Consider the following 19,079-nt stretch of genomic DNA (forward strand, 5'->3'; position numbering starts at 1 on the left):
CTAATTGAGTGGACAGTGAGTGGACACAGTGTTTGCTGACACTTTTGTGTTTCTGTCTCCACTTACGCCATGTATGTTTTTGTTTTTTAATTATTAAATCTGTATTTTTTGGTACGTATGTCCCTAGGTGCCCACTCCTCCTTGCGCCATTTTTGGTGAAGCTGCAGCCTTCTTGTCATTTACATATGTGCCTGCACATTTTCGTAGTGACAGTAAATTGAACTGAATTGAACTGAATACATATGTATGCAAGAATAATAAACTTGGCCAGCTATGATGTTTTCCTGTGTCTTCTGAAGATAATGCTAATCCTACATGATGTAACCAAATCCATCTGAAGCATGCGTTCATATGAGCAGAACACCTGTGCATTTGAATTTGTGGATATGAGCATCCATGCTTATGCTGATGTTTGTCTATAGGGACACAAGAGCTATTCTCAAACACAGCAAGGGATCCTCACATACATCAGCATGCCTCTTTGATATACGTCTGTGTCTGGAATTACTTGCTGTTGTTTGTGGATCTGTACAGTTATATGTGTATGATGTCTGCAGTGTGCAGATCCAGCAAGCTGCCTCTCACGCCCCAATTCCCCCAATGAGATTTGTTTGTGGCTAGGAGAGACTGCAGTGGGCACCAAGAGCATTCACTGCCCCTCTACGGAGTTAAAAAGCTCCCTCTGCTGGTGATTTTAATAATTCACCAAAAAGCTCCTTGAGTTTTGTACTCCACTTCAGAATTAACTTCCAAAGGAGTGTCAAACTCAGGCCCTCTGCCTGCAGAAGATCAGTTTGTTTCCAATATTAATATACATTCATATTAACACTGAATTCTACTCCTTAAGTTCTTGTTCACCAGCTGACACATATGTTTATTACGTGCGCACAGCTTGTATAATTTCTAAAAGCACTGACAATAAAATGGGATAGTGGAGCAGCGAAGCATGAACCTAAGTTAACCATGCTCATTGCCAAGTGTCAGCTAGAGGGGTATAAAGACCCCCAGCACTGGGCTGTGGAGCAGTGTAACTGTGTTCTCTGGAGTGAAGGAGCTCCATCCAGTACCTTCAGGATGAGTCGGCATGATCCAGAACTGACCATCCATCATCAGTACCTGACCTAATGCTCTTGTGGCTGAATGCAATCAAATCCTCGCAGCAATGTTCCAACATCTAGCGTAAAGCCTTCACAGAAGAGTAGAGCCTGTAACTACAGAAATAAGTGGACAACCACTCTAGATTTCAAAGAAACAAAGAATGTTCAAAGATTGTCTACAAACTTTTGGACATGCACATACTTACAAACATAAAATATATATATATATATATATATATATATATATATATATATATATATGTATATATATATATATATATATGTATATATATATATATATATATATATATATATATATAGGTATATATATATATATATATATATATTATAGATCAACAAAATTATTTTAATTAGTAGTGTTTGTGCAGATAATAATAATAATAATTATTATTATTATTATTATTATTATTATGAACTATAAAAAACAAAGCTATTCCCAGACATAAAAGCAATTCTCACACTGAATGAATAAACAAATTTTAAAAAGCGTAAATATTAATAAAACAAAATAAATAAATATTATGAGCAATTGTTACATAACAATAACGTGTATTATATGTTAATAAAGCAACATTCTGAGATTGCTAACATATTAAAAACAAGTATTCGTCTACAATATTAATCTTAGTAAATATATGTAAATATGATTCATAAAATATCAAATTAAAAGTTGCATTGTAGGGCTTTTACTTTGAAAGCGAGTGAAGCTCTGAGAGGAAGTGAACCAGTTTGAGCCAGTTTGCAGTGTGTCCAGCAGTGAGAGGTCCTCGCGGAGAGTCCAAAACAACAGCGGATAATTTAGAAATAGTGCAGGTGGACTTAACTTGATCGATAACGAAAGAATATATTTGAAACATGGACAGAATAAAAGACCCGTTTGGGATGGACCGTAACAGAAATCTGCAGTTTAAAAGGTAAGCTGTGCTTCTTGATCGGGCTGGTCAGGCCCTGTTTACCTAAAGCTTCCAGTTCGAATTTTCCCGTTCCACCTTAAATGGTGCAGCAGTTCGTAATATAACACCCGAGGCGGCAGGACGTAACTACTGCACCATTTAAGGTGGAACGGGAAAATTGGAACAGAAGCTGTCGAATAGGACGCCAACTTCTGCCTCGCGATAACGTTAGGTATGGAGGACTGGGCTCCGGCTGCCAGACTGAGATAACACAGTCACGCGGGCATAACTTGCCTTCAGGTTTCACGTGAAACCGTGAACAAATACTTCAGTGCACAAATCAACAATTAATGTTATACATCAGCCTATTTTAACTATTAATGCATGTTAGTTAACTGTTACTGCGTATGATTACTGCTCAGTAGTAGACTGCATGTAATGTTACGTTAAAGGGGAATGCCACCATTTTATCAGAATTTCTGAGTGGTTTAGACTTTAAGATGTAAACAGTAAGTCGGAGTGGTTTATTGTGAAATGTTTCGTTCTAGAAAAAACTTAGCGAGTCAGAATTCTTCGCAGTGGTGGGGATAGGAGCCAAACAAGTAACTTAACTAGAAGTTTGATGCCCCTCACAGCAAATAGTTGAGCTCCCTCACAGAAAGTAATTACACAAAATGGTTATGAAAACTCTGGCTGATGTCTGCCTGAGTGAGTGTTTTACTGTGGATTTGTGGTGAAGTTTGGCAAAGAACGTCTTGTTAATCCATTTATTTGACTCAAGTAGTCCCTGAAGAAAACGTATTTTTTCAGAATGACTGTTTTACCATCGTCAGTATTACATATTTAGAAGGCGTGTAGGTTCACTGGTGGTTTTGAATAGTAAATAAAATGGCTCTATTTGTGTTGTAGACATGGTGACTCACCACTGTAAAGAAATCTAAGTCTATAAGTTTCTCTACAGTAAACCGTTTTGCATCCAGTTCTGACTTTGACATCACATCGAAGAAATTATGCAGAATTTTGAAAAATCAGTGGAATTCTCCTAACTTTAGTCTTCTTTAGTTAGACAGGTAGCCGAAGGTTAATTTGTTTATTCTGTTATTATTACATTGAGTTTATAAAGTTAGCCTTGCCAAGTAGTTTATTTCATTTATTTATTTATTTTTACTTTTATTTTGGGCGGATTGCTGATTCTGATATTCAGGTCACCTAAAGTTACCTTAAGTTGTTCCCCTTCATCCAAGTTGAACTCCAGATGCATACAGAATGCTAAGCTGATTCCTGTCAAAATACATTTTTAGTTGCTTTTTCTTCAATGGACTTAATTAACCAGCTACAGGCCGATCTGACGCAGAAATTAATCCCTGCTGCTGGATTTATGAAGGTGTTCACAGGGGAAAGGCTTCTAGCTTTAGTAAAAAGTAAACACAATCCTCTACATTTTATGCGTTTATGCATTTAGTTTTTAGTGAGGCATTGTGAGATTTCTGGAGGTTCAATGTGATATGACTGTTTTTCTTATTTTTTTAGAAGTTGAAGATGATTATTGGGGACTTTGAGGACTGGCTTCTAACATCAGCACCTTTCACCTCTGTCTCATTCCCCAAATACCCCAAAGTTCAATCCCAGGTGAGACCCCCAATTTTTGTTTACATCGATTATTTGATATATGAGGTTTCTGAAGGTCTTAAATTATTTGCAGTGTAGAATTTGATGCCGGAGAGTAAATAAATGTTTTCCTTTTCTATTTTAAACACCTTAACTGTAGGTTTTTTATTTAGTAGTCAGTCTTGAGAAAAACTACTATGAACTGTTTACTGTCTACTATGAAACTAATAATTGATTTGTAACTACTATGAAACCCACATGTAATTTCTACATTCTTGGAATTTGGCAGACACTCTTATCCAGAGCGACTTAACAGTTTGATCAATTTACACAAATAGGCGAAGGTAGTGTTAGGAGTCTTGCCCAAGAACTCTTATGGTATAGTATAGGGTGCTTGCCTAGGCTGGGATTGATCCCCAGTCTACAGCGTAGAAGGCAGAGGTGTTACCCACTTGATTATACCAACCATAGGTGAATATAAGAGTGAAGAGTTAAAGTCGAGGTCCACATGTTGTTAAACAGTGGTTTAAAAGGCCTAATAGTGTTGATTTTTACATTGCGAATCAGATGACAGTGACCACCCACGTTTACAGTGTCAGTCACTCACTGAGTTAGTTGTTAGACAGAAAATTCCATGTGAGTCCTTGTTCATATAAATGTAAATATATCCGTGCAGCAGTTTTGATCACATGGACTGCTAACATAACATTTGAACAAATGACTGCGCAGCTGCTTTTATCTCTGCTGTGATAACGCAGCTGAATAAGGCATCAAGACCCTTTAGTGTTCATGCTACAAAGGTTATGTGTGTCTCTAACCACCTAGGATGGTGGTTTGAGTGAACAGATCATAACATGTCTCCAAGACCCATTGTGCCTCGTTTATATTTTTACTTAGTGCTGTCCGCTCAGAATTTGATCATCCAGGATGCATGTTAATACCCTATGGCCTAAGACTGCAGCTTATCACACAAACTGCGTGCCACCCCACCCACTAACTGCTCGCATGTGAGGCGCAGGGTTTAACAGAGGCAGTGAAATAATCCGCAAGCTCCTGACAAAACAGAAAATGAAAGCCCAGTAATGGAGAGTAACACTTTTAATAAATGAAAACATTCTAAAGAAATAATGTTCTGTATATTTTGTACAGTGCCTTCTTCCACACCTACATCTGGTCCCGAAAGTTTAAACAGTGTTTATCTGATATTAAACATTGTTTCAGCTTAGGTTCAAGGCTTGTGCCTCTGTCTAGCCGCTGTTCTAGTCATGGTTAAAGGAGATCTTTCAACAGTTTTTCTTGCCTGGTTTTGAAAGGCAGCGGAAAATTGATGCTAACTGGACCAAACTTTAGTAAATCGAGTCTAGAGCATATCGTTCTGCTACACTTTAGCTAAATGAGAGATATTTATTTTGTATTTCTCTCTGTTACAGGACCTCTTTTAGCCAGAGTCCTGTGCTACATTGTATCTGACATCAACAGTCACATCAACAGTCATGGGTGGCAATGAAGGAGGAGGACGTGGATCGGATCGATGGAGCCTTTTTGGGATGCGTCCCGTCGTGCAGAAATCCCCCACGGACCCGGGGTCTGACTCCAGCAATCCTGGTGAGAATTCTCACATACTTTCAGTTCCAACATTGGCAGCCATTAAATTATAATTATCAGTTTATTTTCTCTCTGTAAAAGTCGTCCTTCGAAACTATATAAAATTATATATGTCCAGTTTGTTTGCAGATTCTAGTATGATAGTCTTGTGGAACTTTGTTTCAGATATTAATCAGAGGCGGTAAAACTTTGTCCAGAATGATCAATCTGTAGATGATTCTGAAATAAGAACCTCTAATAAAATTGATAGCCAGAATTTCATCGCTTTCAAAAGTGATCAATTCTTGATGATGACAAATGATTCTAAAGAAATAATTACAGTGGGTTATTTAATGTTGTCTTGTTGTTCCCAAATACTTGAAACATTGAATTAAACGTCTAAAATTACCTTTTGGTGTTAAAAAAAAAGTTGTATTTAAAATAAATACAACATATTTAAAATAAAGAATTAACAATATGACAAGTGATTTCATGCAGGTAGTGAAGCATTAGTCAAGCTTCTTTTAGACTAAGACATACACGTGTAAGCAAAAGGTTGGACACCCGTGGTCTAATCATATGTTTTGTTGATTGCAAAAAAGTGAAAATAAATGCATGGAGCAAACATAAATAAGGCATTTTTCTGAAAATGGTGCTGAGTATCTGTTTATTTGTTTACCATATTTGGGGGGTAAATTCAGTAAATAAACAGTAATTGTGCCTTACAAAACGTGTTTACACCATGCAGTAGAATGTGTCGTGTGTGAATCATGTCTGGATGTACTTTGGCTAGTTTTCATTAACACTTTTAACTAAAATGCATTCACTAATAACAAAATGTGTCCTGTTTAAACTTGAAAGTAATCAAAAGCTGTATCTGACTATCTCCAAATGTGGTTTGATTGTAGTCTGCTCACAATGCGTCCCTGGGTGTGTTTACACGTGGTTATGCAGTCAGGTGAAATCTGAACATGATCCAGTCACCAAAAACACACGCTGAAGGTGTAAACAAAGTTTGTTAATGAGTTGAACCAGGTGTGCTCAATGAGACAAATCACAAAATGTTCGTAGTGTTGGGTCTCCAGGACTAAGATTAGGAACCCCGCTGTAGAGGATGTGTGCTTATTTTCACTTAGAGGATCAACAACACATGTAATTTGACAAGAGGGCACCTAAACGTTTGCATACAACTGTATATAGTGGAAGAAACCTCATTTTCAATATTGCATTAAAAAATATTTCTTTATAGTTGTGTATTTCAGTCATATTCAATTGGCTTCCTGTCTCTTGCTGCAAAACATAGACTGTCTTGTCTGTTACTCATTACTATACGCTTGTTCTCAGGGGGATTCAGTCTGCAGTCGTATTTCGGAGTTCAGAAGTCAACAACTCTGGATGGCATCAAGACCCAAGTAAACCTTGTGGTTGAAGATCCAGCCAACTTGAAGTCTGCCAAGGTGGATGTAGCAGCTGTGGAGGGGAAAAAACCAGCCCCCCACAAACTCAAACACCGAGATATGAACATTCTCACCCCATCAGGCTTCTGACGTCTACAGCCACCTTCTCCTGCCCTCAGGTCACCTGAAAATGTCCACATAATCCACACACTTGCTCTGAAACCCTATTTAGTTCTTTTTCCCCACCAAGCATGCGTAAGGGTCATATTAACAGCATTCAGAGAGGCACACAAAATTGACATCCATTTGCGTACAAGTATATTGTACACACACACCTGTGTATGCCCTGTTCATTGACCACTTTGTGGTGCCAAACATCACTGTTCAAATTAAAATGGATAGAAACATACTTGAGACAAATTTCACAACATTTAGCCCAGATGTAATTCTCAGTGCTTTATTTTTTGAAGTTGATTGTTGTGACTTTGAATTGAGTGGTTATAGTGACATTCCTTCCATAACAGAAGATGTTAAGATATAGACTATGGCTTTGGTAGGTAAAGCTGATTTTCAAACCTGTGGAAAAATAACAACTGCCACTTCTGAATGTGATGAAAATGTTATTGTGCCACTCAAGACAGACCACTTTGAGCAAGGTATTTCAATGGTGCACCAGAAACTTGATTCAACAGTAGGCTTCCAACGATACGAGGGATAGTTCTGTTTGAATAGTGATTCTATTCAAATCCAAACACTTGTTGCAGCTTTGATAATCTTAATTATCAGCAAGGTGAGACTTTTAAGGACATTATTGCTGATTATCGGCTTGTCTTGTGGATTGAAGTAATGAAGTCTTTCTGCCCTTGAACACTTGAAACTTGCTAAGGTTTCCCTCGTATTGTTTTTTGTGGCGATACTGCTGGAACAGGTTTTTTGCCATTTAAGTGCTAGTTTTGTGATGTGTGTAACGATAGCATTACTACATTCATTTACGTTTTGCTCTGTCCTAACAGGATCTTTTTTTCGGTTTAAGAATGCATGAGATTGAGGTGTTTGTGTCCCATAGTCCCCCAGTCCATAAGCAATATCATTGCACAGTATGTATCGACATGGTTAAAGCACTACATTGCTGTCACTACCTTTTGCACCATTTATGCCAACTCCATTTTTAGCCACTTGTACTTTTCATGCTCCCTACACAATTTTATAGACACTCCATTGATCACTGTTTGTTTGCAGTTGCAAATCTTTCATAATCCCTGTGTAACTCTTGCAGATAGTTTGATGATGCCCCATTAGACTTTTTTGTAGTGGTGAATTTTATCATTCATTATCCTTTGATATAATTTTAATACTAGTGATGTCACTTTTGCATTCCAGTTTGTACATTAACACATTTCATGTATTGTACTGTACATATTTTTTTTCTGCTGTGCAGCTGCTCAATTTGAGTATGATGCTTAAAATAAAGTTTTATTTGCAGTAAAAGCATCTCATTAATCCTGACTTATTTTCCTTTGATTCCGTTTTATATATTTGATCAAAATAATAGTGGATAAAACAGTGATTTATGATTTATATTGACTTGACAAAGCTCTTCTTCCTATTATTCTGCAGTCAAAAATGCAGTATGCTGTATACTGTATGCTCCATACTCCATCTATCAGCCCCGCTAGCCTCTCTTAGAGGCGGGCAAGGGGGTTGGTAACATCACAGTGCACACAAGGGTTAACCAACAGTTCACAGAGGTGGTCTAACTGAAGGTATGAAGGACAAACATTGCGGCCCTAGTAGTAGTCCAGTACGGTGGGTCTCTGTTTTCAGCCACCCTGGGAATATATGTAGTCTAGCACTGCATTAACATGACATTCACTGCTTAGCCGGATGTTAAGCGCCCGAGCTGAGATGATGTTAAATTCCACATTTTAACAGTGCAATTAAAAATTACATATAAAGTACAATAATATGTGGACGCATATTGTGACGTCGCCACACTGTGCTGAGTAGGTCAGTTTTTTTCAAACAGAAGAAATGTTTATGTTGGGCTGTTTCAGGTTCATTCGTGGAGGGACTTTTATGTTAAAGAGCCAGAGTACAAGTGGAGTGGTGGGTTTTCTGGAGTGAGCAGGGGACTGTGTTTTTTAGCTGTTAGTACTGGAGAGGCTGTGTTTATTCTTGCTGTGTTTGGCGCTGTTTTCAGCAAAAAAAAAAAAGGTGCTTCATGGACTGTAACCTCAAGTTTCTCCCAAGAACCCTAAACGTTAGGGTTAACCTGTATTTTGCAGGTTGCATTTGTCGATAGCCTGCATTTAGTAAAAAAAATCTGAATCCCGAATACCCACTCAATAATTGAATATTCCGGTCCAGCCCTATAACTCTTGCATATACACTTCCATAAACGTGCATCCTAGCAACCACCTGGAACATTATATTAGCTGCCTGCAACTGTCTGAGATATTATAGTAACCAACAAGCTCAGTGTTTAATGTTTAAATCCAAATAACAGAAGGATCATATTCAGCTTTACATTTTTCAGTTACAGTTTTCTCATAAACTTAGACAATTAAAAATGACTAAATCAGTACAATATAAACCAACAACTGCCTTTCAAGCATTATTAGCTGGCTTTGTTTCGCCAGCTTAAAGGTCACTCATCTTATTTGTATTAAAGTCTATTAAACACTGAGGCACGCATAATAAGAATAACTATGTATCCCAGATTATTTGCAAAATTATTAACTTTTTTGAAGTCTATGCTTTTAATAGTAAGGAATGGTTCACTTTAAAATGAAAAAAACAGCTTTTTTTTTGCTCTGGCTTGATGATTGATGGGAGGAGGAAGTGAAACATGATATTGGTTAAAATTTTTTTCCTCACCTGCTGGTGCAACATCTTTAAAAATTTAGATGACGTTTCAGAGGCATTCAAAATGTTTAAATAAGAAATTACAGAATGATGAATTTTGTCATTTAAATTACATCATGAATCTTAATCTGACTAGAGTGTGAACTAACAATGACTTTCAAGGCCAAAAACTAGAACTGTCTAAATCGTCTGGGTCACTGTGTCCCTCAGCTTTGTTTTAATCTAATTTACTGTGAAACAGATTTATTGTATATGAACGCAATTCCTGTAAGAAACCATCAGAAAATACCAGTGCACTGTTTACTTTTTACAAACTATACATTTATTTTATAAAACACATATCATAAGAAGGAGCATAACTGATGTCAAGCAGTAGCTGAGAGAGTTATTTCTTACTTCTCAAATAAATCTCAACGATAAATACAAATACAACATTCAGCAGCAACATTTCTCAAAGTAATACCATAAAAAAATTCCCAATGTTGATGAAAACTGAAGCGGAGAAAAAAAAAGCTTTACAGTAAAGTTTACAAGATTCTTTCCAGCCATTTTATATTGCTACTTCATATTGTGTTGTGACAATCATTTACATGTTTAATATCAATCAACATAGTTGTCTGCTAAATGAAAAGATATGGCTTTGTATACATTCTTTGTTAATTAGATGTAAAAATCAAAAGCAAGTATCACAAGTGTGTAAAAACTGTAATACAGATGTGCTCATATGTCAGTACGAATAACTTGGAGGTAACTTGGGCTGCTTCATGCTGCAAGACTTATACACACTTTCCTTTCTGGGAAGTCGAGCTCCGTAACTCGTGAACCTGAAGAAAGGGCTTGAAGGACTTCATACAGATTGAAAGATGCTCCTGTGACTAACTGTGATCAAGGGCCTTAAAACGTTTCATTTGCATCATTCACATTTGTACTTTCACCAAGTTTTCATTTTCAAAAGGCAGTTAGCACAGAGCATCAACTAAAAGAGCAGAAAACCAAATTTGAATGTGACATTTAAATTAAATGACAGTCATTGGATATAGCATACAAAATATCTCAATAAAAGAATGCTAACAGAATATAATACAATCTATTAGTGTACTTATCATAAAAAATACAGTAACACACTAATCTCCCTCAAATGTTCCATCATTTTATGAACCACTGTGTCCTGTGTAAATGTGTCACCAGGTATAAAAATATAGGAAAAAAGCTGTTGAAAATAGGCCTGTCACGATCTGACATTGACATTTTAGCTGACAATGAAATGCCATATAAATAGCTGCAATTAACAATTCAATTGTCTTCTTTTGCCCACTGTATGTAACTGTTAAAGCATAACACTGTTGTCGGAACAAAACCTTGTATCTCCAAAATGGTAACTTTCCAGGAGAAGGAAAAAACCTACTTTACTTTTAATGTAAGTCAATGGAACCAGACTTTTTCCAAGCGTTTTTGGGCCATTTCTTTTAGTCCAATCATCATGAAATGTACACACAATGTACAGAGCAACAGGCATTTTCAGATTATGTCGAAAACTGAAAAACGACAAAATGGAAGTACAAGGTTTTCCTCTGACAGCATCGATAAGCTTACAGTGGTCTGGCTGATTAGCTGTCTTGCATCCTAGCTGTCGATATTTAGTAGCTCCCAACTGGTGAGAGAAACAGCACAAGCTCAAATAAACATTCTCACCGGCACCCTCTAGAGTTGTTTTTAACAAATAGTACTCACCGCCGCCCTCTAGAGTTGTTTTTAACAAATAGTACTCACCGCCGCCCTCTAAAGGTGTTTTTAACAAATAGTACTCACCACTGTCCTCTAAAAGTTTATTAACAAACATCAAATAAAAACACATTTCTCACTGCTGCCCTCAAAGGTGTATTAACAGAGAACTTGTAGAGAGTAGAATTACCACTCTGCAATGTCTTTCTCAAACGCTAGAGGGAGCTCCTGAGCGAGTCCAAAATGAATTGGTTGATATGGAGCATTTGAGCAAAATCATAGTTTATAAATTCTTAAACATTTTTAAAGTAAAAGAATACGATCATTTCCTGAACACATAACAGCATAAAACATTTTAACACTACTGTTATATTTTTAAGAGCTTTTAAACTGGAGTTATAGGTGTTTAAAACGGCGCCTCATGATGCCTGTGAGCACGAACAGCCAATGAGCTGCTCCACTCGCCAACCAATCAGCACTCACTAGCAATAATGCTAACCAATCAGCACTCACTAGCAGTAATGCCTGCCTTCTGCTGCCCAAAACCCATTTGCTGTAGAAAAAAGGAAACATATAGGTATGTTTTCCTTGCTTTTTTAGTGAAATACACCCTTCTACGTTCTAAAATTAAAGAAACGTAAGTGATTAGAAACTATTTTAACTTTTCCTTTTTAGCCGTTGAGCGCCATTTACTCCCATTCATTGAGGACTCCCTTGCAGGCGCCCTCTGCTGTTTAGCAGTCCTATGTTTGATATAACAGGGGAAATAGGAAGTGGCCAGGCTCCTCATAAACCGGCTCTGGTATTAAAAAACATCAAATAAACAAATATTCCTTGCCGCTGCCCTCTAAAGGCGTTAACAAAAATCAAATAAACGTTACTCACTGCTGCCCTCTAAAGGTGTTATTAACAAACATCAAAGAAACAAATATTACTCACCGCTTCCCTCTAAAGGTGTTAACAAACATCAAAGAAACAAATATTACTCACCGCCGCCCTCTAAAAGCATCAATACCAAACAACAGATAAACGTTACTCACTACTGTCATCTAAACGTGTTATAACCAAACATCAAATAAACATTACTCACTGCCCTCTAAAGGTGTTGTAGCACCAGTCAGATGTTTTTGTTGTTTTTGTAAGACATATGACGTCTCTATAAATGCATGTTCTGCTTTCTTTCATTTACATGTACAGTCATCTGTAAAAGTTTGGGCACCCCGGTCAAGTTACATTTTATGTTGAAAATAATACACAGTAATAATATATAATACATTATAATATAACATAGTAAAACACATCCTCTACAGAGAAAACACTTCTGCACATTTTCATGCACAATTACTGTTTATTTGCTGAGTTTAACAAACAAAAAATGTATGTTTTATTTTTTCCAGCATGTTAAATTCAGTAACGCCCCAAGACTTGCAGAAAAAAATGCCATATTTAAGTTCTTTTCACACATAATTTTACTAAGGGGTGTTCAGACCTTTACATATGACTGTGTTTGGTTCAACACACCTGTTTCAGTTACAACATAAACACATGATTGTGGAAGTTTACAACTGTGGAAAATAATGGTGGTCAGCTAAAACAACGGCACTCAGCCCAAATAATTGTGATCTGGCGATGATGTAATAATTGTGACAGGCCTACTGAAGATTGTTGTAAATCATAGGGAGAGTAGAAAAAAAGCACAACAACAATAGTAGATCAAGAAATGAATGATACATCATCAGAAAACCTCAAAATCATTTAGCTCTTCAATATAAATTCCATGCCAGACATTCTTTTTGACACTGTTACAAACGGTCAGCTTGCGCTAATGAAGCCAATCTCAGGTTTGTCATCCTTTCTGTAGCCGTTGAACAGCTAGTGTCAAACATCCTCAGTGGAAAATGTGGACGATCATGAGAGCCTGGTATGTCCCCTGTTAGCCCTTCTGATGGAGGGCAGTTTGCCGGTCTTCAGTTTCCGTCGTGAAGACGTGACTGATTGAGTGTTTAACTCCTCCGTTCGCAGAGTCAAGGTTGGGAGAGGCGCTTTCGCTTGAGTTTCTGGAGCATCCCTTCCTCCTTTAAAAACAGACAAGGAGCTTTACCTCCTGATATCTGCGCAGCGGTCGAACGTGCTCATGCAGCATTCTTGAAGCAAGAAAGCAAACTGCAAGATTCCTCCGTTGGTCCATTCAGTTCAGGAAAATCTTTTGGATTACGTAACCCAAATTTGTCCCAGATACGTAAAAAATAAAACAAATGCAGCGTCCGTCATTTGGTCCGAAACTGATTTAGTAAAGAATACTGTAGGTAATTCTTTGGCTGAGGAAGGTCATTAAAGTCTTATCTTACATTAAAAAAGAACATCTTTCAAAAAATAGGAGGTCGTATCAAATCTGCAATATATACTATGTGAATATGTACAGACACGGTGCTTCGTGTTAGTCATCACTGCAAAAGAACAACACATTTGTTAGAGACAAGCATACAAAATTTCAAACAAGTGTAATAGTACTGTCATACTGTACTAAAGGGGAAGTCCACCAATTTTTTTTCAAAATGCTTAATTCAATGGTTGAGATGTAAACAAAGTAATTCAGAGTGGTTTGATGAGAAGTTGTATGTCGTCCACAACAGATATAGCCATTTTATTTGATGAGTGAACCTACACTCTGTTTTTATGTTATTTTTTACAACAAATTTTACAACTGGTTAAATTTAAGACTTTTAACTTTAGGTTAAAATCTAATTGCTTTAAATGACCCTTTACCTTAATTATGTTCAAGTTAAAATAAATGATTGAACTTTCCAAGACAGTAACGTAGTGACTATTTCGGTAATGACAATTTTAACTAATTTTAAGCAGAACTCAAAAAACACGAGCCAGTACACGACTGATTTTCAGACACATTTACTTCAAAACAATGGAATCTAACTGCTTACCATGTGGCCATGATGAACACAGATGCAGTCTCACTTCCTGCTCTAAAATGCAGGGGAGTGGCTAAAATAAGGCTCCACCTATGGACTAAAACTCTTTGTATTTCGTTAGTGATATGAAAACATGTGGCAGCATTGTTTCAATAAAGTTCTATGTTTAAATATTGAAATCAAGATGAATTTACCTAACTTTAGAAGAAATCAAAATTATATTTTAAAAAACAACAGCATGAAAACAAATGGAAATATTCTCACAAATGTAAATTTGAGGGACGATTTTGTCTATATTGAGGTTATTAATATTCCTATTAATGCGTTGGGTTTAAACTGATCATAAGATAATCCTTGTAACTATTCAAGGTCTTAATACTTCACTGTTTTTTTTACTGTGGGGCCACAGTTTGAGCTATTTAGGTGGAATGGTCCTGATATGTAATGTTATGATGGTACAATTGTGGTAAATATGAAGAAATATGTTTTCTTCTGAGACTATTTTGCCTTAATATGTACTCCATGTTTCTCTCCTCTCTGAATGTATTTAAAAGATTTTAGACCAAAATCCCAAATCAATTATCATGAAACAGTGTGTCCGGCATTAGGCAGGATATTTATATTATTAATATAAATATATATTAACTTTCTGCTAGGGAGCTTTTAGAGGCATTAACCACTTCAAACTTCTCTAAATGACTTTGTTTACATTTTTGTGATTTTAATTCAGAAGTTTAAGAATTTGGTGGAGTTTCACTTTCAGCTGATATTTCACATCATTTAAAGCACTCCATGCATTTTATGATCCATTCAGATACAATCTCTCATTATTAAAGTAAAAAACTAACATGCTCACAAAATGATTATAACATCAACAAACTGATTATAAATGCTTTATAAATGCTTACTCACCTTGTGCCAGCAGCCTGCTATAGGAAGCCCATCTGGACCCTGATAATGACAGATACGAGCATGATTAAAAGGGAGTCTGTCTCTCAAAAGTCTACAGCTAAAAGCACAGTAATGTCATGCTCTTCAACACAACACAAGCAAACAAACATAAATGACTGTAAAACCATATTAAACCGATAGGAAATTTACATATATATATATATATATATATATATATATATATATATATATATATATATATATATATATATATATAAAACTCATATCTATAATATAGGAAGCACTGGTTCACTGGTTCACAGGGAGTGTCAAAGGTTCTGCAAAATTCAACCATTAATACATAAACAAAGTCATTCAAAGTAGTCATGTGAAATGCTTATTTTGGAGAAACCTGCTCAGAATTGTTGAGGCAGAACTGGTCACAGTGATGTTGATGGGAACCAGACATCTGAAGAGTTTTAATGCCTCTTAGAAAGTTATTGCATGAAATGGTTAAATATGTTGCCAGGTACCTAAATATTGTTTTGTGATACTTCATTAATGACGTAAGGATAATGCAGGCTGTTATAAGACAAAACAGAATCCAAAGAAAACATATTTTTTCAGATTTACCATAATCAAAAACTCAGAAGACACATGTAGGTTCACTGGTCATTTTTGGTAGAGAATATAATGGTTATATAAGTGTTGTGGACATTGTGTTGTGAACCCTGGTTCCCTTCACCACCACTGTAAGAAAATCTGAGTCAGTAAGGCCGGATTCACACAGTGTTGCTTGAAACCTACATGACACTAAATTGCACTTAAGTTGCATACGATAAAACATCCAGCAACTGGCCAGACATGAAGTACAGCCGTAATGGCAATGTAAACATTAATTTTCAAAGCCCTAGCATTCACACATCAGCTTAAAACTCAAATATATAGTAAAGAATATTAGATAAATAGAAAATGACAGGTATGTAGATATAGAAAAAATGCTGCAAATATGTAAATAAATTTATAGCAATGCTATATATGCTATCACAAAACATATGAGGTGCTCATTTGGCTAACTAGTGGAGTAACTCAATGTGTTGTATGCAACTTTGTTTTTCAATTGCCTTGTGTAACTGTCAAGTTGCACGGAAATTGTGTTGCAGGCGTCTCACAACATGCAACTAGTTGCATGCAAGTTTCACTGCAATTAAGCATTTTACATGAAACCACTCCAAATGACTTTTCAATTAAATTTTGCAGAAATGTGAAAGAAAAATCTGTGGAATTTCTCTTTAACATAACATTGCAGGTCAGGTTGTCCCTAACTAAGCTAACTGTATGACCTAAACGCTGCAGCTGAAGAGTTGCAAAATGTATGTTTTTAAGATATACACACCTCTTCAATATAATTTTCATGATAGATATTCTGTTGACACTTTAATCACTAGTCAATTATTGAACAATCAACTGATGAAGTGTGTTAATATTGTAACTAAATTCTGTAGCTCTGCAAGACTGTATCTAATTACGCAACAGACATAGTGAAAATAATGATACCAAAGACAATTTTACCCTAGAACTTTACATCCTAGAACCATTTAGGAGACATATTTTTATGTTTACACTATAACTATCCATGTCCATGCATATATGTTACAGTTTCAAAAAAGCAAAAAGTTAGCAAAAGGTAAGAAAAGGAAAAGGAAAGAAGTACAGCAGCTCATGCTGGCATAGACAGCAGTCAAATCTACACATAACTAGAGATAAGGTACGAAACTAGAGCAGAATTAATCAGTTACTCCTATTACATTTGTCCTCATGGTCATTCCTAATAGATTGTATATCAGATTATGGGGATCACATTTACATGAGGAAACTCTACTGCCTAAATAAACTATTCATTTTGAACTGTGAAAGGCACAGTTAGCTTGGCATGCTGCATTATTTCTCGACATACTGGAAATATTAAGATAATAGTGGTGTTAGTAATATTGCGAGTATTTGAGCAATAAAACTCTATAGGCAATAGAACATCACGGCTGTGGTGTTATTCGCGGCAACATATGACCTTATAACACTTCTGCCAACATTTTATCAAATGTTCTTTAATATTAGCAAATATCAGGTTCAGCTCAGCTTTTTCTATATTTACTAGATTAACCTGAATGTTATTTTATTTCAGTCGGTCTGTAAAGCATTTCACAGCCCATCTTGTTTGCTGAATTCTGTTTGTTCTGTTCATTTTTGGCTAATTTGAATTTTGTTCAGTTCCACTGCTGACTAAAAAGCTCATTTTAGGGGCAATGACAGGTTCTGAATTTGATTTAGACCTGCTGACCAAATGGGCTGCAGGTCAGATATTATAAAAGTTATCTAATCTTTCCATTTTCTGTTTTTGTATGTATTTATAGCAAATTAGTAACGATTAGCTGCAATATAAAGTAAGTTGTTATTGATGCTCAGCACTATGATACCGTTATTGTGAGAAAAAACCATGCTGTTATTTATGATTCATGTTTCAACCAATCAGACTGAACTAACTGCAGTGCAGCTGTTGCTATATATTATGATATGCTTTGTGATATAATAAACCACACTGGTGAATCAGTAATGCATGGTCAAAAATTGGATTCCATTATTTTAACCAAAATCAATTAATGGAAACTTTGATTAATTAACACAAACAGGAACTATGATTGGTGAAGATGTTTAGGTCAATATTGCAAGAACAATTAAACAATATATTCTGCAGTCTAATTTGGAGTTGAATGGGACAACTAGAGCTCCATGCTGGGACAAGGGGTGCAGAGACAGAGCAGGCAGGAGTACAGTACCACTGGGCAGGGAGGCTCTGGCCGAGACTGCCCCCTTTCCCCCGACTGACCCTTACATCCAGCAGAACCCTGTCAGCAAGAGCACATACATACAGAATACCACTCTCTCACTACCAGCACTGCTAACCAAGCAAATCCTCACACACCCACACCCACACGGAATAAAGAGCAGAATTCAAAGGATAAAGAAGCAAAGAACAGCAAGAAGAAATGTAAAGAGGAGAAGTTACATAACAAAATATATATGCTTTTGAGGTTTTTGTCAGAGTTAAGCTTTCTGTGTTTGATACTGATAAAAGGATAAAGCTGTGTAACACCAAAGTGTCTGACCAGTCAAATCAAATTCTCAGTTTTCCCTCATTTCCCCAAATGTGGTTGATCATCCAAGGCATGTTTGGGTTCTAAAGCTCGCTTCTTTTGTTTTGCACTACAGCTACCAGCCTAATGTAGCTAACACATAATAGCCACCAATTCTACAAACTGAGCCTAAATGGGTGTTCAGATCACACTTATCAAAGCCTCTCCAGTTTCTTGTTGTTGACGAAGCAACATGCACTGACTGAAAAGCTCACCTCTAGCCTAGCACATTTTTAAACTGCACATTTAAGTTAAAAATCTTCGACTTTTCTGCTGACTGCCGAAAAAGTGCAGTACATCATCACAGCTGACTGGTCAATATGGAGGATGCCTCTTCTCTAGTCACCAATAAAGAAAAAATTATACATATCTTGTATAATTGACCACATTTGGAGATAAGGGGAAATGGTACATGTTTAATTTGATCAGTAAAACTGTCACTTTAAGATAAAAGTTCTCCACCACGCACCACAGGACAGGGCTGGTCTAACCCAGGCGGACCCTGCTCTCCTTTCTGCCCCTTCAGCCCTCTCTTCCCCACAGAGCCGCGGTCACCCTGCAACAAAACAACAAGAAAGATTGTATGTATGATGCATGTATAAGGCAAGGCAAGTTTGTTTATATAGCACCTTTCATACACTGCTGTCATTCAAAGTGCCTTACAAATGAGAAAATACAGAGTTGTTTAAAAAAGTAAAGAGAGTAGAAATTAAAAACATGATTAAAACAATAGATTTAAAAGAGCAAAATATTAAATTAAAAATCAAATTAGAAGTTCAATTAAAATGAAATAAAAAAAATTAAAAGTAAGATTAGGATTAAAAGAATACTGCAAAAAGGAGTCTAATTACACGGTTTGCAAACTAAGGCATAGTTCTAATCC

General features: G+C 36.4%; 1 protein-coding gene and 1 long non-coding RNA gene across 8 annotated transcripts in view; one reads left to right on the top strand and one right to left on the bottom strand.

Moving 5' to 3' along the window:
* The first annotated feature begins 1,837 nt into the window (after nt 1-1,837).
* On the top strand, nt 1,838-8,091 carry LOC118806976. The gene is made up of 4 exons (XR_005007159.1): nt 1,838-2,032; nt 3,542-3,640; nt 5,050-5,224; nt 6,548-8,091. It is a non-coding gene; the product is annotated as an uncharacterized LOC118806976 (long non-coding RNA).
* Nucleotides 8,092-12,528: 4,437 nt separating this feature from the next.
* Nucleotides 12,529-19,079, bottom strand: part of si:dkeyp-44a8.4 (collagen alpha-1(XXIII) chain) — a 202,357-nt gene continuing 195,806 nt past the window's right edge. For 4 of the 7 annotated variants that reach the window (XM_036568717.1, XM_036568716.1, XM_036568714.1 and 1 more), the window contains 4 exons: nt 18,666-18,752; nt 17,840-17,908; nt 15,027-15,065; nt 12,531-13,262 (listed from right to left, as the gene is read on the bottom strand). In XM_036568717.1, coding sequence (XP_036424610.1) covers nt 13,212-13,262; nt 15,027-15,065; nt 17,840-17,908; nt 18,666-18,752 — 246 coding nt within the window. In that variant the 3' untranslated portion in view covers nt 12,531-13,211. The other 3 variants (XM_036568718.1, XM_036568719.1, XM_036568720.1) reach the window with 3 other exon arrangements.

Source organism: Colossoma macropomum, unplaced genomic scaffold (genome assembly GCF_904425465.1).
Source record: "Colossoma macropomum unplaced genomic scaffold, Colossoma_macropomum, whole genome shotgun sequence".
NCBI lineage: Eukaryota > Metazoa > Chordata > Actinopteri > Characiformes > Serrasalmidae > Colossoma > Colossoma macropomum.